The sequence below is a fragment of the Ranitomeya variabilis genome, chromosome 5 (genome assembly GCF_051348905.1).
Source record: "Ranitomeya variabilis isolate aRanVar5 chromosome 5, aRanVar5.hap1, whole genome shotgun sequence".
Lineage (NCBI taxonomy): Eukaryota > Metazoa > Chordata > Amphibia > Anura > Dendrobatidae > Ranitomeya > Ranitomeya variabilis.
In genome coordinates, this window is record NC_135236.1 from 46,265,823 (window position 1) to 46,283,354 (window position 17,532).

Here is a 17,532-nt window from a genome sequence, read left to right on the forward strand (position 1 = left end):
CCCTGAAAAAGAAAAACCAAATGTGAAAAAAAACCAAAAAAACGCAATTCCGACGTTCTTTTTTTGAGGTGGGGATGGAGAGTGCGTGCTTAGTTTTTGCGGCGTTTGTCGGATTAAAAAAATAAAAATAAAGAATAATCTACCTAGTAACCTGATTCTGCAGTTCAGAGCGATTACGACGATGCAGAACTTTTTTTTATTTATTTTAATTTATTTTTTTATGGTAAAAAAAAATTCAATTCATTTAGCGTTTACCTTAAGGGTTAAATAATTAATGCTAATACAATATTTGTATACAACTAGGGGATTTCCTGTTAGTACATCGGTATTGCAGCATTCAGGGAAAATTGGGGTCTCCTATGAAGCCCTTTCTATAGACTTCACGGGAGTACCAAGATGGCAGCTATGGGGGTCTCCGGTACTCCCCAACTTGCCCTTATAACCATTGTGGCCTATGGGCACCGGAACACAAGGACCACATGATTTCACCACTTAAATGCCTGTTTAAACAGCAGTGATCAGCTCTAGCTCCGGTCGCTGCTGCTGGAGACAGATGCCAGCAATATTACACAGCCGGCGCTCGCCCGGTATGGAGCAGGATCAGCTCCTGAGCCCGCTCCGTACACCTGCATGATAATACATTATGGAAGAAGAAAGGGTAAAGGGACAGAACCCACACACGGACAGGTCACCACTAGGATCTCAAAGTACTAATTTGCACATTACAAGAAAAAAAACAAAAAAAAAACAGATCCATCAACACCAACTTGATGATGGTTTCCATGTAGAAAAATCTCAATACAGTGCAGATGAAATATAAAATAAGTTAAAACCGTTAAAAAAGCAATTGTGAGAGATCAAAATCCCGTATCTAATAATTACTGACCACGGAAGTCGGAGGTCCACTTAAACAATTAAAAAAATAAAAAAGCTGATCCTATAATTGTTGCAGCCGCCCGCGCTCAGATGATCATACAGTGACGTTTGTCGGCTGAAAATCCATTCAGAAACTGAGAAGTTCATTCTTTCTTTTTTCAAGAAGTGACTGTTTCGTTCTGACAGCGACTACGAGGTCATCATCATGACCCAAGACCATTCCTAAGTGACCAAATATCCCCACGATAGGAGATGAACAGTCCGTGACATGGTCCAATGTTCAGCTCCTTCATATCCACACTGAGAAGATGCTGGAAACCATCACAAACTTCTCATGGCTCATTCTATGGCCTGGACTTGTCCATATATCTCTGCCCAAGGTGACCATCCAAGCTCCTCAGTACTGTAGGGGACACCTTGGACTTTATGGCCTTAAGGTAGAACTTTTATTCTTCTCTGAACCGGAGGTCAAAACTTGGCATACTATCATCCATGACCAAGCCCTTAACTCCTATATTACTGGACAATCAGCCATTTTCTTTGGGGGCAAGCTCTAAAAGCTCCAGTTAAGAAGTCTTCTACTGTCACAAAATGGGTGGTAGACACCAAATCAACAATGCATTTGGGGTTTACGCATCTTTCTACCTGGAAGTAGGAAGTTCTAAATTAATAACTACAACTGAAACTTAGTTCCTGAGTACAGTTGTGTTTGTTGATGGCATTTTTAGGGGTTTTCAAATGTTAATTTGTCTGAAAGGGAACAGAATTGGGGTCTATGAAGCTTACCGGCAAGGAAAAATTGTGCATATTTTGGTTTTCTTGAGATTGTGCTGAGAGTTCTGGCTGTGGTAGAGAGAGCTGCTTCCATGGGTGTCTGGATGAGCTGATCATGTGGCTGATGTAAAAACCTCACTAAACGTCAAAATATTGTTTTACAACCCTTCCTAAGATTCCTATTAATAAAGTTCAAAATAACTGACTAGACGTCCTTGTGCTGATTTGGTTTTCGTTAGGTCTTGTAGACATTTCCCACCATGATAAAGACAGGGAGAGCTGCTTCACCGAGTGTCTGGACACAGTTCTTCATATAGCTTCTGTAGAAACCTTGCTTTGCAAAATGCTTGTTATGATTTTGTATCTACAACTCCTCATCCCTGAACCATCCTATGAATGCAGCTACAGATTGTTCGCCGGAAGAACTCAAGCTCATGTTTGGTTAACTTAAATATTGTGCTGAGACTTGCTGCTATGGTAGAGAGAAAGAGCATAGCTTCACTGAGTATCTAGACAGTAGTGTTATTCATGTGGCCTTATGGTGCTGGGCAAGATTTTATTTCCACATCTCCTCCTAACTGACCCATGAATAAAGTTGCAAATGAAAGGCCAGAAGAAATTGAGCTCAAGTTTGGTTTACTGAGACTTCCTGCTGCGGTAGAGGCTGTGAGAGCTTATATATTGAATATCTGGACTGTTGTATCAACGTCAAAGTGCTGGTAAGATTTGGTGTCTAATGCTCATCTTATTTTTCCCAGCCCTCTCTTCCCTATGAATAGAGGTATAATTGATTGGCTGCAGGTAATGGAGAGCTCAAGTTTGGTTTGCTGAGATTTCCTGCTATGGTAGAGGCTGACAGAGCTTCTTTATGGAATATTTGGATGGATTCAAAGTCCTGGTCAAGACTGGTTGTCTACGACCCCTCTTATTTGTTCCATTCTTATCCTATGAATAGAGTCGCAATTGATGGGCCGGAATCAATTAGTGCTCAAGTTTTGTTTGCTGAGACTTCCTGCTGTAGGAGAGGCAGTAAGAGCTTCTTCACTGAATATCCGGACTGCTGTAGAAGCCTCAGAGTGCTGGTCAAGATTTGGTGTCTATCATCCTTCCTAACTTTCATGTGAATAGAATTGGAATCGATTGGCCGGAGGTACTGGAGTTCAAGTTTCGTTTGCTGAGACTTCCTTCTGTGGTAGAGGCAGAAAGTGCTTCATTGATTATTTATACTGCTATGGAAACCTAAACAAATCAAGTTTCGTTGTCTCACCCTTCACAACTACCTTTTGAAATTAGGTTTAATTGACTGGCCATGAGAAATGGAGCTCTAGTTTTGTTTGCTGAGAATTCCTGCTGTGGTAGAGGAAGAAAGAGCTTCTTCACTGAATATCTGGACTGCTGTAGAAACCTCAAAGTGCTGGTCAAGATTTTGTGTCCACAACTCCTCCTAATTGACACAAGGATAAAGTTGCATTCGATTAGATGAAAATCATGAAGCTCAAGTTTCGTTTGCTGAGACTTCCTTCTGCGGTAGAGGCAGAAACTGCTTCTTTAATTGAATATCTGGACTGCTGTAGAAATCTCACAGTTCTGGTCAAGATTGCCAAGTTCCCTTAGAAGAAACTGAAAAAACCACACACGTAAGCAACTTTGAAAAAGACAAAGTCAGCGCATTCAGTTCTGGACCTCATAAGCAATATTGTCTTGTAGACAGTTCTTCTCCTCTAAGACACAAGACGTCGGAATGATTTCACCTCCTGGTTCCTGCTCTTCTACGAGTGGTTGTTGGTACACCATGTTTATATCTGTGTTATATGTTGTTGTACATTTGGTAACCTTCCCCTTCCGGCAAACAAAGTATGTCGCGATGGCCGTCATCGCCAGGACTATTAATATCAATGAGATAATGGCTATCATCATTTGTTTCTTTTTGCTCTTCTCGTCTTCTTTTTCTGCTGATTGTTTAATACCTGTGAGGGAAGAGGAGGAAATATGAACATGGGGCATTGGATGGAGACAAAGATAAAAAAATAATATTGGCCCAGTTTTGAGAAACCTGAAGAAGCACCACCTATCAATCCTCAGGAAGACAATACTTTTCCCTCACTCCACCCCCTATCATTGTCCTCTCCGTACCATGTTGTGAGTCGTTATTCTGATCCAAGTCTTGTGCTGTGGTGGTGGCACCCATGATGGTCTCTAGGGTTTTCTGCAAGGTACCAGGATTTTTATTAGCAGATTCTGAAGACGTCTTTGTTCCTCCTTTCCAAGTCTGTGTAGACTGTCCCGGAAACGGAGCTTCTTTGGTTGTATATGTGGTTTTTTGGGTGGTTGAGAGCAACTTCTCGTTTGAGCCTTTGGGAATTTCTGTCCGCTTTAGACAAGGCTGTCTATCTGCAAAGAGGACAACAAGGTCATTAGAAGAGACCAAACATTTATCGATCTATGATCGCACAAATGAGTAATAAAGTTCTAGATTGGACAACTAATTATTAGTGATGAGCGAATATACTCGTTGCTCGAGATTTCCCGAGCACGCTCGGGTGGGTTCCGAGTATTTATGACTGCTCGGAGGTTTAGTTTTCATACCGGCAGCTGAATGATTTACAGCTAATTGCCAGGCTGAGTACATGTGGGGGTTGCCTGGTTGCTAGGGAGTCCTCACATGTAGACTGGCTGGCAATTAGCTGTAAATCATTTAGCTGCGGTGATGCAAACTAAACCTCCGAACACTAACAAATACTTGGAGACCACCCGAGCGTGCTCGGGAAATCTCGAGCAACGAGTATACTCGATCATCACTAGTAATTATATCCGTGGAGGTGATAGAACGTCCTCAGAGACAATCTTTGCCCATCAGTGATGATTTGCTCCTCTACATCCATAGTCTTATTGCTGCAGGAGATGGAGAATCTCACCCTGGTTAATGCAATTGATGACATTTTCCACCCATGATTCTCCTCTTTCTCCACAGAAGATTCCTCCTGGTAGCTTAAATCTGAAAATGGGAGAAAATTAGACAAGAAAGTGATGAGAAGACAAAGAAAGAGAGCCAAAAACGAGGCAGAGACAAGAGGTGTCTGGGATTAAGTATATAGAGGATGGAGCCCCTGTATACATAGACATCTCTCTTACTTGACGATATTGTTGGCAAATTTTTCATATGTGGCATTTTCAACCAGATTTAGGTAAAATCGATCATTCATATTGGCATCCTTGAGGAATCCTCCACAGTTTGGAAAATATTTCCAGTTATTGCCTCCTTGTGAGACACCTGAGAAAAGATGAGAGACAATCAATCAGAATGATGCAGTGAATCCGAGCGTCCTGCTCTCTACATTCTCCCCGGCTACAGATCAAACAAAGTCCTGATTTTGGACCACAAGCCCTATTTCGATTTTCACCGGTTGGAACGTTCAGGCGCGAGAAACAGCCAAGGTAAGGTTGAAAAAATGTGCACTGGTAGGACTGGGAAATTATCCATCAATAGCTTTTAAAGGGGTGATGACACATTGTCGAAATGTTACAGGACTGACTGCACCAGTGCCACTAGGGAAGGTGTGAACTGGTAGTGCTGGGAAAGTGAGTGGCGCCAGGACTGTGCACTAGTAGGACTGTTGTATTGTACGTACCTTCTGGCCCAAGACTGTGAACCAGTGTGCACCAGTAGTAATACAGTCCCAGCGTCATCTGTAGGACCATGGACACACTTGACCAAGTTTGTGCCTTTTGCGATAATGGAAAACGGTGTGATAAATGTCACATTTTGTAACATCGCCCCCTCTTATCAGGGAATGTTTGCCGTTCTCCATCTGTCGCTCTTACGGATGATTTAAGGTGCGGTGTCAGTGCTCACATTCCTCCACATGTTAAAACATTGCAGAGTCCAGACCTTAAGTTCTCCCCTTGGGATGGTTAATGATTAACCCATCGCTCCACCAGTTAAATGACAACAATAAGTCCCTGCAGAATTCTCTATGAGTCACGGAAATTCCCAATGAGACAATAATAATCGGACACACGCCTTCACAAACAAAATCGGACATTTTTAAAGGCAGTTTTCATAATTAGTTGGGGTCTATAAATTTGGCAAATCCACCCACATTTTATCCCATCTTCTCCTGAATATTCATAAAGAGGACCCGTCAGCAGGATATTTCACCCCTAGGTTGGAGCATTTTTTTTAGTTTAGTTATGGTAGTCTCCGAGAAAGTCAACGGATTGCTAAAATGAATGAACCCTACAAAAAGGAACGAGTTAAAAAAACCAAAGCATTCTGTAGTAGACATACGATGCGAGGTTACATAGAGAACGTCTCCCTCTCTGGAGGACCTGTCCTACCCTGGAGTATGAAGATGGCTTATTGATGTGAAGGGACAGAGTGCAGTGCTTCATTTCTCCTGTGGAGGCGCTGCAGGGAAATTGAACACTTACTGTTAGTGTTACTCACAGATCGCAGCTGATCGCTTGACGTCAAAGAACGGAAAACAATTTCTGATCAACTTATTGTCAAGAGACTGGTCTAACAAGTAGGGTTTGTAGATGTTGCAGATGGTTCCGAGTCCCAGTTGTGCACAGCTGCCTGATGTCGTAAGTCCAGGAGCAGATGTCTCATATAATATCTCAAGATGTAAACACAGAGGAAGCTTCCGGATTATGAATGGCGCCATCCTTCATTCTTAACCCCATGTCTTGTAGGACTTCAGTAAATCCATAGTTGGATCACATTCCGGATCTCAACTATGAGCGGATGTCGTCCATCTCTGAATCTCCCAATGGGCAGAAGACTTCTCTCAGCTGGAATCTTTCATGAGCTGAGTAGAAAGAGACCCCCACAAGGGTTGTTTTTGGAAAGTAGAGAAAGTCCACACGAGATGGGGTAGACACACTGACTCGTGAGGATCGTGATTTAAATCAGACCCGGCTACCCAATGAGCTGCCATCGTGTAAACTGTTACTCATCTGTCCTGGCTCCAGGGCCGGGCCACGCACCTGCCTTCACCAGTGTCCAGCTCCCTTTGTCATTGCACAGGTCAGGTTACCAATTTAACCCAGGATGTTCCTCAGATGTTACTTTCCAAAGCCTTTAAAGGTAGTTGGTCATCCTCGCTGATACCTAGCTGCTGGACTAATCTATTCCAAGTTTCATTCAACAATCAGAGCTCTGCTGTTCCAAGGTGCTATCCGCACACTTGTTTCTGCTGTAACAAGGTGCCTGTCTGCATCCCTAGCTCTTTTTTTCCAAGGTGCTATCCGCACTCCTGGATCTGCTGTAGCAAGGTGCCCGTTTTCATACCCAACTCTGCTCTTCCATGGTTATGTTCACACACTTGGCTCTGCTGTAACAAAATGTCTGTCTGCATACCCAACTCTGCTCTTCCGAGGTGCTGTCCACAAACTTAGCTTTGCTGTAAAGTTGCCTATCTGCATACCCAGCCCTGCAGTTCCAATGTGCTCTCTGCTCCCCTCTAGAGCTGCTGTACTAAGGTGCCTATCCGCAGGCCCAGCTCTGCTGTTCCAATGTGCTCTCTGCTCCCCTGTGGAGCTGCTGTACTAAGGTGCCTATCCGCAGGCCCAGCTCTGCTGTTCCAATGTGCTCTCTGCTCCCCTGTGGAGCTGCTGTACTAAGGTGCCTATCTGCATACCCAGCTCTGCTGTTCCAATGTGCTCTCTGCTCCCCTCTAGAACTGCTGTACTAAGGTGCCTATCTGCATACCCAGCTCTGCTGTTCCAATGTGCTTTCTGCTCCCCTCTAGAACTGCTGTACTAAGGTGCCTATCTGCATACCCAGCTCTGCTGTTCCAATGTGCTCTCTGCTCCCCTCTAGAGCTGCTGTAATAAGGTGCCTATCTGCATGCCCAGCTCTGCTGTTCCAATGTGCTCTCTGCTCCCCTCTAGAGCTGCTGTACCAAGGTGCCCATCTGCATACCCAGCTTTGCTGTTCCAATGTGCTCTCTGCTCCCCTCTAGAGCTGCTGTACTAAGGTGCCCATCTGCATACCCGGCCCTGCTGTTCCAATGTGCTCTGTGCTCCCCTGTAGAGCTGCTGTACTAAGGTGCCCATCTGCATACCCAGCTCTGCTGTTCCACTGTGCTCTCTGCTCCCCTCTAGAGCTGCTGTACTAAGGTGCCCATCTGCATACCCGGCCCTGCTGTTCCAATGTGCTCTCTGCTCCCCTGTAGAGCTGCTGTACTAAGGTGCCCATCTGCATACCCAGCTCTGCTGTTAAACTGTGCTCTCTGCTCCCCACTAGAGCTGCTGTACTAAGGTGCCCATCTGCATACCCAGCTCTGCTGTTCCACTGTGCTCTCTGCTCCCCTGTGGAGCTGCTGTACTAAGGTGCCCATCTGCATACTCAGCTTTGCTGTTCCAATGTGCTCTCTGCTCCCCTCTAGAGCTGCTGTACTAAGGTGCCCATCTGCATACTCAGCTTTGCTGTTCCACTGTGCTCTCTGCTCCCCTCTAGAGCTGCTGTACTAAGGTGCCCATCTGCATACCCGGCCCTGCTGTTCCAATGTGCTCTGTGCTCCCCTGTAGAGCTGCTGTACTAAGGTGCCCATCTGCATACCCAGCTCTGCTGTTCCACTGTGCTCTCTGCTCCCCTGTAGAGCTGCTGTACTAAGGTGCCCATCTGCATACCCAGCTCTGCTGTTCCACTGTGCTCTCTGCTCCCCTCTAGAGCTGCTGTACTAAGGTGCCCATCTGCATACCCAGCTCTGCTGTTCCACTGTGCTCTCTGCTCCCCTCTAGAGCTGCTGTACTAAGGTGCCCATCTGCATACCCAGCTCTGCTGTTCCACTGTGCTCTCTGCTCCCCTGTGGAGCTGCTGTACTAAGGTGCCCATCTGCATACCCAGCTCTGCTGTTCCAAGCTGCTGTCTGTACACCACTCGGTTATACTATAAACGACTGCTTGTCCGCTTCACTTTCTCTGCTGTTAGAAGGTACTATATCACATACTTGGCTCTGCTGTTCCAATGTGCTGTCCGCATTTTCAGCTCTGCAGAATTAAGGTACATGGCTCTGCTGTTCCACGGTTTTATCTACAGACTCAGATATGCTGTATGAAGGTGCCTGTCTGCATATCCAGCTCTGCTGTTCCAAGCTGCCATCTGCACACTCGGTTCTGCTGTAACAAAGTGCCTGTCTGCATTCCTTTCTCTGCTGTTACAAGTACAGATCACCTACTCGGCTCAACTGCATTTCCAGCTTCACTATTCCACTCTGCCATATGTGCCGACCTGAGAATTCAGCTATGCTGTTCCATATGCTGCTTGGGTTATCCTGCTCTGCTGTATCTCACCACACCAAATACTCTGATCCACCTAGTGACCCATAACACCAACCAGATGTAAGGCATTAATCGAGGGCAATAAAGAATCCACCGAGTAGCTCAAACAAGAATTGCACAATTGAGAGGAATTATCTAACCCCACAATGGCTTGTAAAGCATGAGATGATGGCAGTATTCCTCTTGGCTAATCAGGACACACGTTCTTTATTCCCCTGGAGCCCATATACCCACAGAGAATGTCAGTTATTAGACCAACACTGACGTCCCACTTACTGTATGATGGTTCTACAGAAGACCTTACCCTGATGAGGCCTAATAAGTCTGGAACAGATGTCTTCAAAATTCAAGAAATCAATGACTCTTTAAAGGGGTCTTCTGAAATGTCATAGCAAACTGGTGGGATTCTAGATGTTGAGCACAAGACAGAGACCTTATCTGTGCCTGTAACATTCTCTATATATGTATCAACTATGGTAGGTCTCAGAGTCCAACAAACTGCCCTCAACAGAGCCACCAGAAGGCCTCAAAGGTGTCATTAGTGCCCTCAACACTGCAAACAGAGGGCCTCAAAAGGTGCCATTAGTGCCCTCAACTGGGTCTTTAATAAAGTAAATATGGCACCCTATAAGGGCTCATCAGAGGTCTCTAGTACTGTCAATCGTGTACCATCAACAGTGTCATCAGAGAGAACCGAATACTGTGTACAGTGTAAACTCCACAGTGACACTAGGAAGCCATTAGTCAGCCCTCAGCAGTAGCACCAGATTACCCTCCACTCTCCCAAAAGTGTTTTTCCTCATTGCCCTGACAGCGCCCCCATAGTCCCAGCAGTGATATGACAGCGCCCCCATAGTCCCAGCAGTGATATGACGGCGCCCCCATAGTCCCAGCAGTGATATGACGGCGCCCCCATAGTCCCAGCAGTGATATGACGGCGCCCCCATAGTCCCAGCAGTGATATGACGGCGCCCCCATAGTCCCAGCAGTGATATGACGGCGCCCCCATAGTCCCAGCAGTGATATGACGGCGCCCCCATAGTCCCAGCAGTGATATGACGGCGCCCCCATAGTCCCAGCAGTGATATGACGGCGCCCCCATAGTCCCAGCAGTGATATGACGGCGCCCCCATAGTCCCAGCAGTGATATGACGGCGCCCCCATAGTCCCAGCAGTGATATGACGGCGCCCCCATAGTCCCAGCAGTGATATGACGGCGCCCCCATAGTCCCAGCAGTGATATGACGGCGCCCCCATAGTCCCAGCAGTGATATGACGGCGCCCCCATAGTCCCAGCAGTGATATGACGGCGCCCCCATAGTCCCAGCAGTGATATGACGGCGCCCCCATAGTCCCAGCAGTGATATGACGGCGCCCCCATAGTCCCAGCAGTGATATGACGGCGCCCCCATAGTCCCGGCAGTGATATGACAGCGCCCCCATAGTACCACCCGAGATCCTCCATCCCCGGACCCTCACAGAACGCTGTCAGGAGCTTTCTGTTTTCGCTCCTGGATCGCATCACAGTCGATGTTTTGTGGAAAATCATAAACTCCGGATATAAAACATCATTTTCTCTTCTATGTTCCAAGCAGAAGAAGCCCCCGGAGATTATTAACCCCTCACCGGACTGCAGGAGTGAAATCGGCGCCAGACATCTGCTCCGCTCACACTCCGACTATTATTACTACAGAGACTGGCTTTTCCCTATGACAACACTTCCTGTTCTGAATTCTCACATTTCCACAGACACTTCCAATGGCCGATATTCCAGGCATTCATTCTGTGAGCTCTGATGGGGACGCTGAGTATGGCTGTATGGGCTCATATTCATCGGAGAGGAAAACGGACGAGTGCAGTCAGATAAAATAACTGCGCTCTGACCAATGTTATTCTTGGAGTCCTGCCTCATCTGAGATTTTATTTCTCATCCGAAATTGGACTAAAGAAAAAAAAGTTGAAGTGATTGTCCTTGTCAATGCAAGTCAATGGGTGCAAGAAAAAAAAAAAAAACAGGCGGCACTTGGACCATGCGGATGTCTCTGTTTTTTACGCACTGATGTCCTTTGAAAAGCGGCAATTCATGTGCCGCATACAGTAAGATCACACTGACAGGTTAGAATAGATATAAAGATGTCAGTCACATATGTTAGTGCAGTGCAGCTTACTGAAGAAATTGTCTGAAAAAACATTTTCTTAACCAGCTGAGGGAAAGCCGATGGCTGGGGGCTGATGTTTATAGCCTGGGAAGGGGGTAATAACCATGGAGCTTCCCAGGCTATTAATATGAGCTCACAACTGTATACTTAGCCTTGAATGGGGGACCCCATAAAAAAAATACTTTACCTATAAGTAATTACCAGCAAAGGCTAGGCAGACAGCTGCAGGATAATATTAATAACCGAGGTAAGGGCCTTTCCCAGACTAAACATCAGCTCTCAGCTGCCCCAGAAAAGGCGCATCTCTAAGATGTGCCAATTCTGGCACTTGGCCTCGCTCTTCCCACTTGCCCTGTAGTGGAGGCAAGTGCGGTGATAGTTGGGGGGGTTGATGTCACCTTTGTATTGTCAGGTGACATCAATCCCCGAGGTTATAACTTTTCCCATGGTGCTCGCGCTGACGTCAGTGAATTGAACTCCCGGGGCCTATGAACGATGTGTAGATGACAGAAGAATTGTTCTACGGAAAAGCCCATGTTACAATTTCACTGCAATCGGATCACATGAAAATGGCATGACACTTGTCCCACTTTCCAGGACTGAAGAACGGTGGTAGATACGAGCCCTAATCCGGAAATACCCGCTGGGTCAGTGCGGGACCGCACAGGGCGACGTCGGGCCATTCCTACAGTGACAGATTTCCCGGGGCGGCGGGTAGAACGGGTTACACCGGCCGCCATGGAGACACATTCCTCACATTGTGAGGTAACGGCAGACACTGCCCAGACATGAACCATCGCCTCACATACAGATCTTATCTCCACGTGGTGCCCACAGCACCATGACGGCGTTTATAAGCAACAGGGGCCCATAATAGTCTCACTTTCTGATAACTCCCAAAATGTAGCTCTCAGAAATGCCCCGCACATTGGGGGGCGCTGTTGTGGAATTATTGCCAGAAGAGGTGAGAAGTGATACTGCAAGTGAGGAAAAAAGCCAAAACCCTCCTATAGGATCAGCAGGGGCTCCCTGAGGTAATTGAGACCCCCAGTGTCTGGGATAAAAGCGCTATAACGATATCAAGTTTTTCTACAGACAAAGCTGCTCTCCCTCTAACTGCAGATAGTATCCTATTCACACACGGCGTTCAGTATCGGACCCACCGGCTCCAGGTAATGTGCCCCCCATATAGCAAGCAGATATGTCCTGATCTCAGGTCACAGAGGGTCCGACGTCCGATTAACAAGAAAGCCGCAAATCACCACAAATGTCAGGAATAACAGGGAAAATACAGAACAGTCATCAAAACAGTGAGAACCCACCAATCACATCTCACCTCCTCCTGTACAATGACTGATAACACCTCTATATACAGTAGATCACACAGGATCCACCATTCACAATAGATGATGTCACAGCTCACCTCCTCCTCCTGTACAATGACTGATCACACCTCTATATACAGTAGATAACACACAGGATCCACCATTCACAATAGATGATGTCACAGCTCACCTCCTCCTCCTGTACAATGACGGATAACACCTCTGTATACAGTAGATAACACAGGATCCAACATTCACAATAGGGGATGTCACAGCTCACCTCCTCCTACTGTACAATGACTGATAACACCTCTATATACAGTAGATAACACAGGATCCACCATTCACAATAGGTGATGTCACAGCTCACCTCCTCCCCCTCCTGTACAATGACTGACACCTCTATATACAGTAGATAACACAGGATCCACCATTCACAATAGGTGATATCACAGCTCACCTCCTCCTCCTGTACAATGACTGATAACACCTCTATATACAGCAGATAACACAGGATCCACCATTCACAATAGGTGATGTCACAGCTCACCTCCTCCTCCTGTACAATGACTGATAACACCTCTATATACAGCAGATAACACAGGATCCACCATTCACAATAGGTGATATCACAGCTCACCTCCTCCTCCTGTACAATGACTGATAACACCTCTATATACAGTAGATAACACAGGATCCACCATTCACAATAGGTGATGTCACAGCTCACCTCCTCCTCCCGTACAATGACTGATAACACTTCTATATACAGTAGATCACACAGGATCCACCATTCACAATAGATGTCACAGCTCACCTCCTCCTGTACAATGACTGATATCACCTCTATGTACAGTAGATAACACAGGATCCACCATTCACAATAGGTGATATCACAGCTCACCTCCTCCTCCTGTACAATGACTGATAACACCTCTATATACAGTAGATAACACAGGATCCACCATTCACAATAGGTGATGTCACAGCTCACCTCCTCCTCCTGTACAATGACTGATAACACCTCTATATACAGTAGATGACACAGGATCCACTATTCACAATAGGTGATGCCACAGCTCACCTCCTCCTGTATAATCACTGATCACACCCATTTCCAGTCTATACCCGTGTGCCTTGTTTTTTGCTCATGTTTAATGTATTTGTCTATATTTTCCCTGTATTTCACATGTAAAGCGCTATGGAATAAATGGCGCTATAAAAATGTATAATAATAATAATAATAATAATAATATAGTCGGTGATCAGGCTGTGGAATGTTTTGTCCTGTGTGAAATATCTGAATAAGTGGAAAAAAAACAGTAGCCCAACCAATGAGAAGTGCCGGAGCTGCAGCGTCATCAGTTGTCGGGAGAAAGCGCAGCAGACGGGTTAACAGCGCCAAGTGCCAGCTCTTCGGTTCTCGGAGTTTTTCTAAAACCTTTACTTAAAGAGGCGGCTCTCCGGTAATGGAAACTTGTGGTAAAGGACACAAGAGAGGTGGAGAATCCCGCTCCTGTGCCTGCTCCGCACCATCATTGTACCCGGCTGACCAGTCATATACTGAGCAGGGAAGGAGCAGCACAGAGGATTTCAGGAGCGGAGCAGCTGCCGGCTCTGCTGGATGATGTGGGAGCAATAACATTGATCCTGGATGGACGGCTGCATCCTGCTGGAAGCCAAGAATAATGCTGTGCGGCGTCTGTTGTTCCTCCCATACGGAGCCTCTCCCCACTATGTGCACAGCGGAGAGGGGACACAATGCCCCCCATAATAACACAGTACAGGGGGCCGGGGGAGGCTCGTACATCACATCCCCCACAATAAGGAGGGAAACGTCTCATCAGTGTGTGATGACGGCTGTGGGGCCACTGCTGAGAGGAGAAGAAAGGCATATCACCGCCATACAGTGCCACAAATCACCACCATACAGAGCCCACAAATCACTGCCATACAGAGCCCACATCAAGGCTATACAGTGCCCACATATCACCGCCATACAGAGCCCACAAGTCACCGCCATACAGAGCCCACAAGTCACCGCCATACAGAGCCCACAAGTCACCGCCATACAGAGCCCACAAGTCACCGCCATACAGAGCCCACAAGTCACCGCCATACAGAGCCCACAAGTCACCGCCATACAGAGCCCACATGTCACCGCCATACAGAGCCCACATGTCACCGCCATACAGAGCCCACATGTCACCGCCATACAGAGCCTACATGTCACCGCCGTACAGAGCCACAAATCACCGCCATACAGAGCCCACAAATCACCGCCATACAGTGCCCACATATTACCGCCATACAGAGCCCCCATATCATTACTATACAGAGCCCACATGTCACCGCCGTACAGAGCCACAAATCACCGCCATACAGAGCCCACATATCACCGCTATACAGAGCCCACATATCACCACCATACAGTGCCCACATATTAACGCCATACAGAGCCCCCAAATCATTACTATACAGAGCCCACATATCACCGCCATACAGAGCCCCCATATCATTACTATACAGAGCCCACATATCACCGCCATACAGAGCCCCCATATCATTACTATACAGAGCCACATATCACCGCCATACAGAGCCCACATATCACCGCCATACAGAGCCCCCATATCATTACTATACAGTGCCCACATATCACCGCCACACAGAGCCCACGTGTCACCGCCATACGGAGCCCACGTGTCACCGCCATACGGAGCCCACATATCACCGCCATATACTATACTACAACAACAACAACACTATATACGCCTCCTGAAGAAGAAGTGAACCGTGCGTTGGGGCGGTGGGGACGACATACAAACATCTTTCTTCATCATGTATCTTATGTGGTGTACACAGCGCAGATCCAGGACCTCTGCCTCCTGTCACTTCTTGTACCTGCAGCACTATAGGCGGTACCTTATACACAGGTCACTGTCCTCATTTACTATATATGGCTCCTGTCCCTGCACCCTGTTTACACTCCATCTATTTATTATTTTATGTGGTTTCATTCAATAAATATTTATGGCTTTATCAGCAATTTATACTGGCGCTATCTCTGTATTATAGCAATATATGATAACTGCCAACAGAACACCACCGTGGAGCAGGGCTGTGCGTGTCAGGTGGAGCAGGGCTGTGCGTGTCAGGTGGAGCAGGGCTGTGCGTGTCAGGTGGAGCAGGGCTGTGGGTGTCAGGTGGAGCAGGGCTGTGGGTGTCAGGTGGAGCAGCGCTGTGGGTGTCAGGTGGAGCAGGGCTGTGCGTGTCAGGTGGAGCAGGGCTGTGGGTGTCAGGTGGAGCAGCGCTGTGGGTGTCAGGTGGAGCAGCGCTGTGGGTGTCAGGTGGAGCAGGGCTGTGCGTGTCAGGTGGAGCAGGGCTGTGCGTGTCAGGTGGAGCAGGGCTGTGCGTGTCAGGTGGAGCAGGGCTGTGGGTGTCAGGTGGAGCAGCGCTGTGGGTGTCAGGTGGAGCAGCGCTGTGGGTGTCAGGTGGAGCAGGGCTGTGCGTGTCAGGTGGAGCAGGGCTGTGCGTGTCAGGTGGAGCAGCGCTGTGGGTGTCAGGTGGAGCAGCGCTGTGGGTGTCAGGTGGAGCAGGGCTGTGCGTGTCAGGTGGAGCAGGGCTGTGCGTGTCAGGTGGAGCAGGGCTGTGCGTGTCAGGTGGAGCAGGGCTGTGGGTGTCAGGTGGAGCAGCGCTGTGGGTGTCAGGTGGAGCAGCGCTGTGGGTGTCAGGTGGAGCAGGGCTGTGCGTGTCAGGTGGAGCAGGGCTGTGGGTGTCAGGTGGAGCAGCGCTGTGGGTGTCAGGTGGAGCAGCGCTGTGGGTGTCAGGTGGAGCAGGGCTGTGGGTGTCAGGTGGAGCAGGGCTGTGGGTGTCAGGTGGAGCAGCGCTGTGGGTGTCAGGTGGAGCAGCGCTGTGGGTGTCAGGTGGAGCAGGGCTGTGCGTGTCAGGTGGAGCAGCGCTGTGGGTGTCAGGTGGAGCAGCGCTGTGGGTGTCAGGTGGAGCAGCGCTGTGGGTGTCAGGTGGAGCAGCGCTGTGGGTGTCAGGTGGAGCAGCGCTGTGCGTGTCAGGTGGAGCAGGGCTGTGGGTGTCAGGTGGAGCAGCTGTGGGTGTCAGGTGGAGCAGGGCTGTGGGTGTCAGGTGGAGCAGAGCTGTGGGTGTCAGGTGGAGCAGGGCTGTGCGTGTCAGGTGGAGCAGGGCTGTGGGTGTCAGGTGGAGCAGGGCTGTGGGTGTCAGGTGGAGCAGGGCTGTGCGTGTCAGGTGGAGCAGGGCTGTGCGTGTCAGGTGGAGCAGGGCTGTGCGTGTCAGGTGGAGCAGGGCTGTGCGTGTCAGGTGGAGCAGGGCTGTGGGTGTCAGGTGGAGCAGAGCTGTGCGTGTCAGGTGGAGCAGAGCTGTGTTTCCATTCATGGTCTCCCAGTACATCACCAGAAATTCTCCATAGATCCGCTGTCCAGTAACGCCTGAAAGCCGCAGTGCGCTCCGCTCCATGTGAGCCTGCCGTCCTGTACGGGGTGCGGCACATACCTGGCTGTGGGATCAGCTCCAAAATCAGGAAGAGGAACAGAAGATTCCCCGGAGCCCGCATGTCGGGGTGACCTGTGGATGTCGGGGTGACCTGTGGATGCGGCTCCTAGTGGTGACGGACCGGAGCGCAGCGCAGACGTCTCCCCGGGTCCCTCACTCCTCCAATGTGTCCCGGTCTGTCTGTCCGTCCGTCTCCTCGTCCTCTCTCCTCCTCTCTCCTCCTTTCTCCTCCTCCCTCCTCCTCCAGTTTCACTTTCCTTTCGCTCCGGATTTTCCCGCTGATGGCCGACATTCCGTCACTGGTGGTTTCTCGTGATTACAGCTCTGAGTCATCTGCTTTTCCTTAAACTTCCTGATATTTTCTTCTTCACAGCTGAGGGTTTGTTCCAGTATCTTGTGTCTGGGCTGTGAGTCTGACACGTTTTCAGTGCTCTGATACATTGTAGCAAACCTTCAGAATTGGGTCGGAGCCCAGCAATGACCTGGAGATGTTATTGTCCAGAGGGGATAATCTGCGTTGTAAACACACCAAAAATGAAACAATAAAAACGCAAAAATAAAAACACCTGAAAAGTAGTAAAAACGAA

The 17,532-nt window shown here is 48.2% G+C and overlaps 1 protein-coding gene across 1 annotated transcript; it reads right to left on the bottom strand.

The window, feature by feature from the left end:
- Positions 1 to 297: 297 nt before the first annotated feature.
- LOC143774321 (uncharacterized) lies at positions 298 to 17,257 on the bottom strand. The gene is made up of 5 exons (XM_077261783.1): positions 16,946 to 17,257; positions 4,783 to 4,921; positions 4,566 to 4,645; positions 3,784 to 4,041; positions 298 to 3,617 (listed from the first exon to the last, which is right to left on the bottom strand). Exons 1-5 carry the CDS (start codon positions 17,004 to 17,006, stop codon positions 3,322 to 3,324), a joined length of 834 nt encoding a protein of 277 aa, XP_077117898.1. The 5' UTR covers positions 17,007 to 17,257; the 3' UTR covers positions 298 to 3,321.
- Between the last annotated feature and the right edge of the window lie 275 nt (positions 17,258 to 17,532).

What these genes read in the sequence shown, in the direction of transcription:
- LOC143774321 (XM_077261783.1), bottom strand. Translation starts at nt 17,006, where the DNA reads ATGCGGGCTCCGGGGAATCTTCTGTTCCTCTTCCTGATTTTGGAGCTG. An exon ending in CATCAATTGCATTAACCAGG is followed by an intron (nt 4,042 to 4,565) that starts GTGAGATTCTCC and finishes TCCTCTTTGCAG; the next exon opens with ATAGACAGCCTTGTCTAAAG. An exon ending in GAATAACGACTCACAACATG is followed by an intron (nt 3,618 to 3,783) that starts GTACGGAGAGGA and finishes CTTCCCTCACAG; the next exon opens with GTATTAAACAATCAGCAGAA.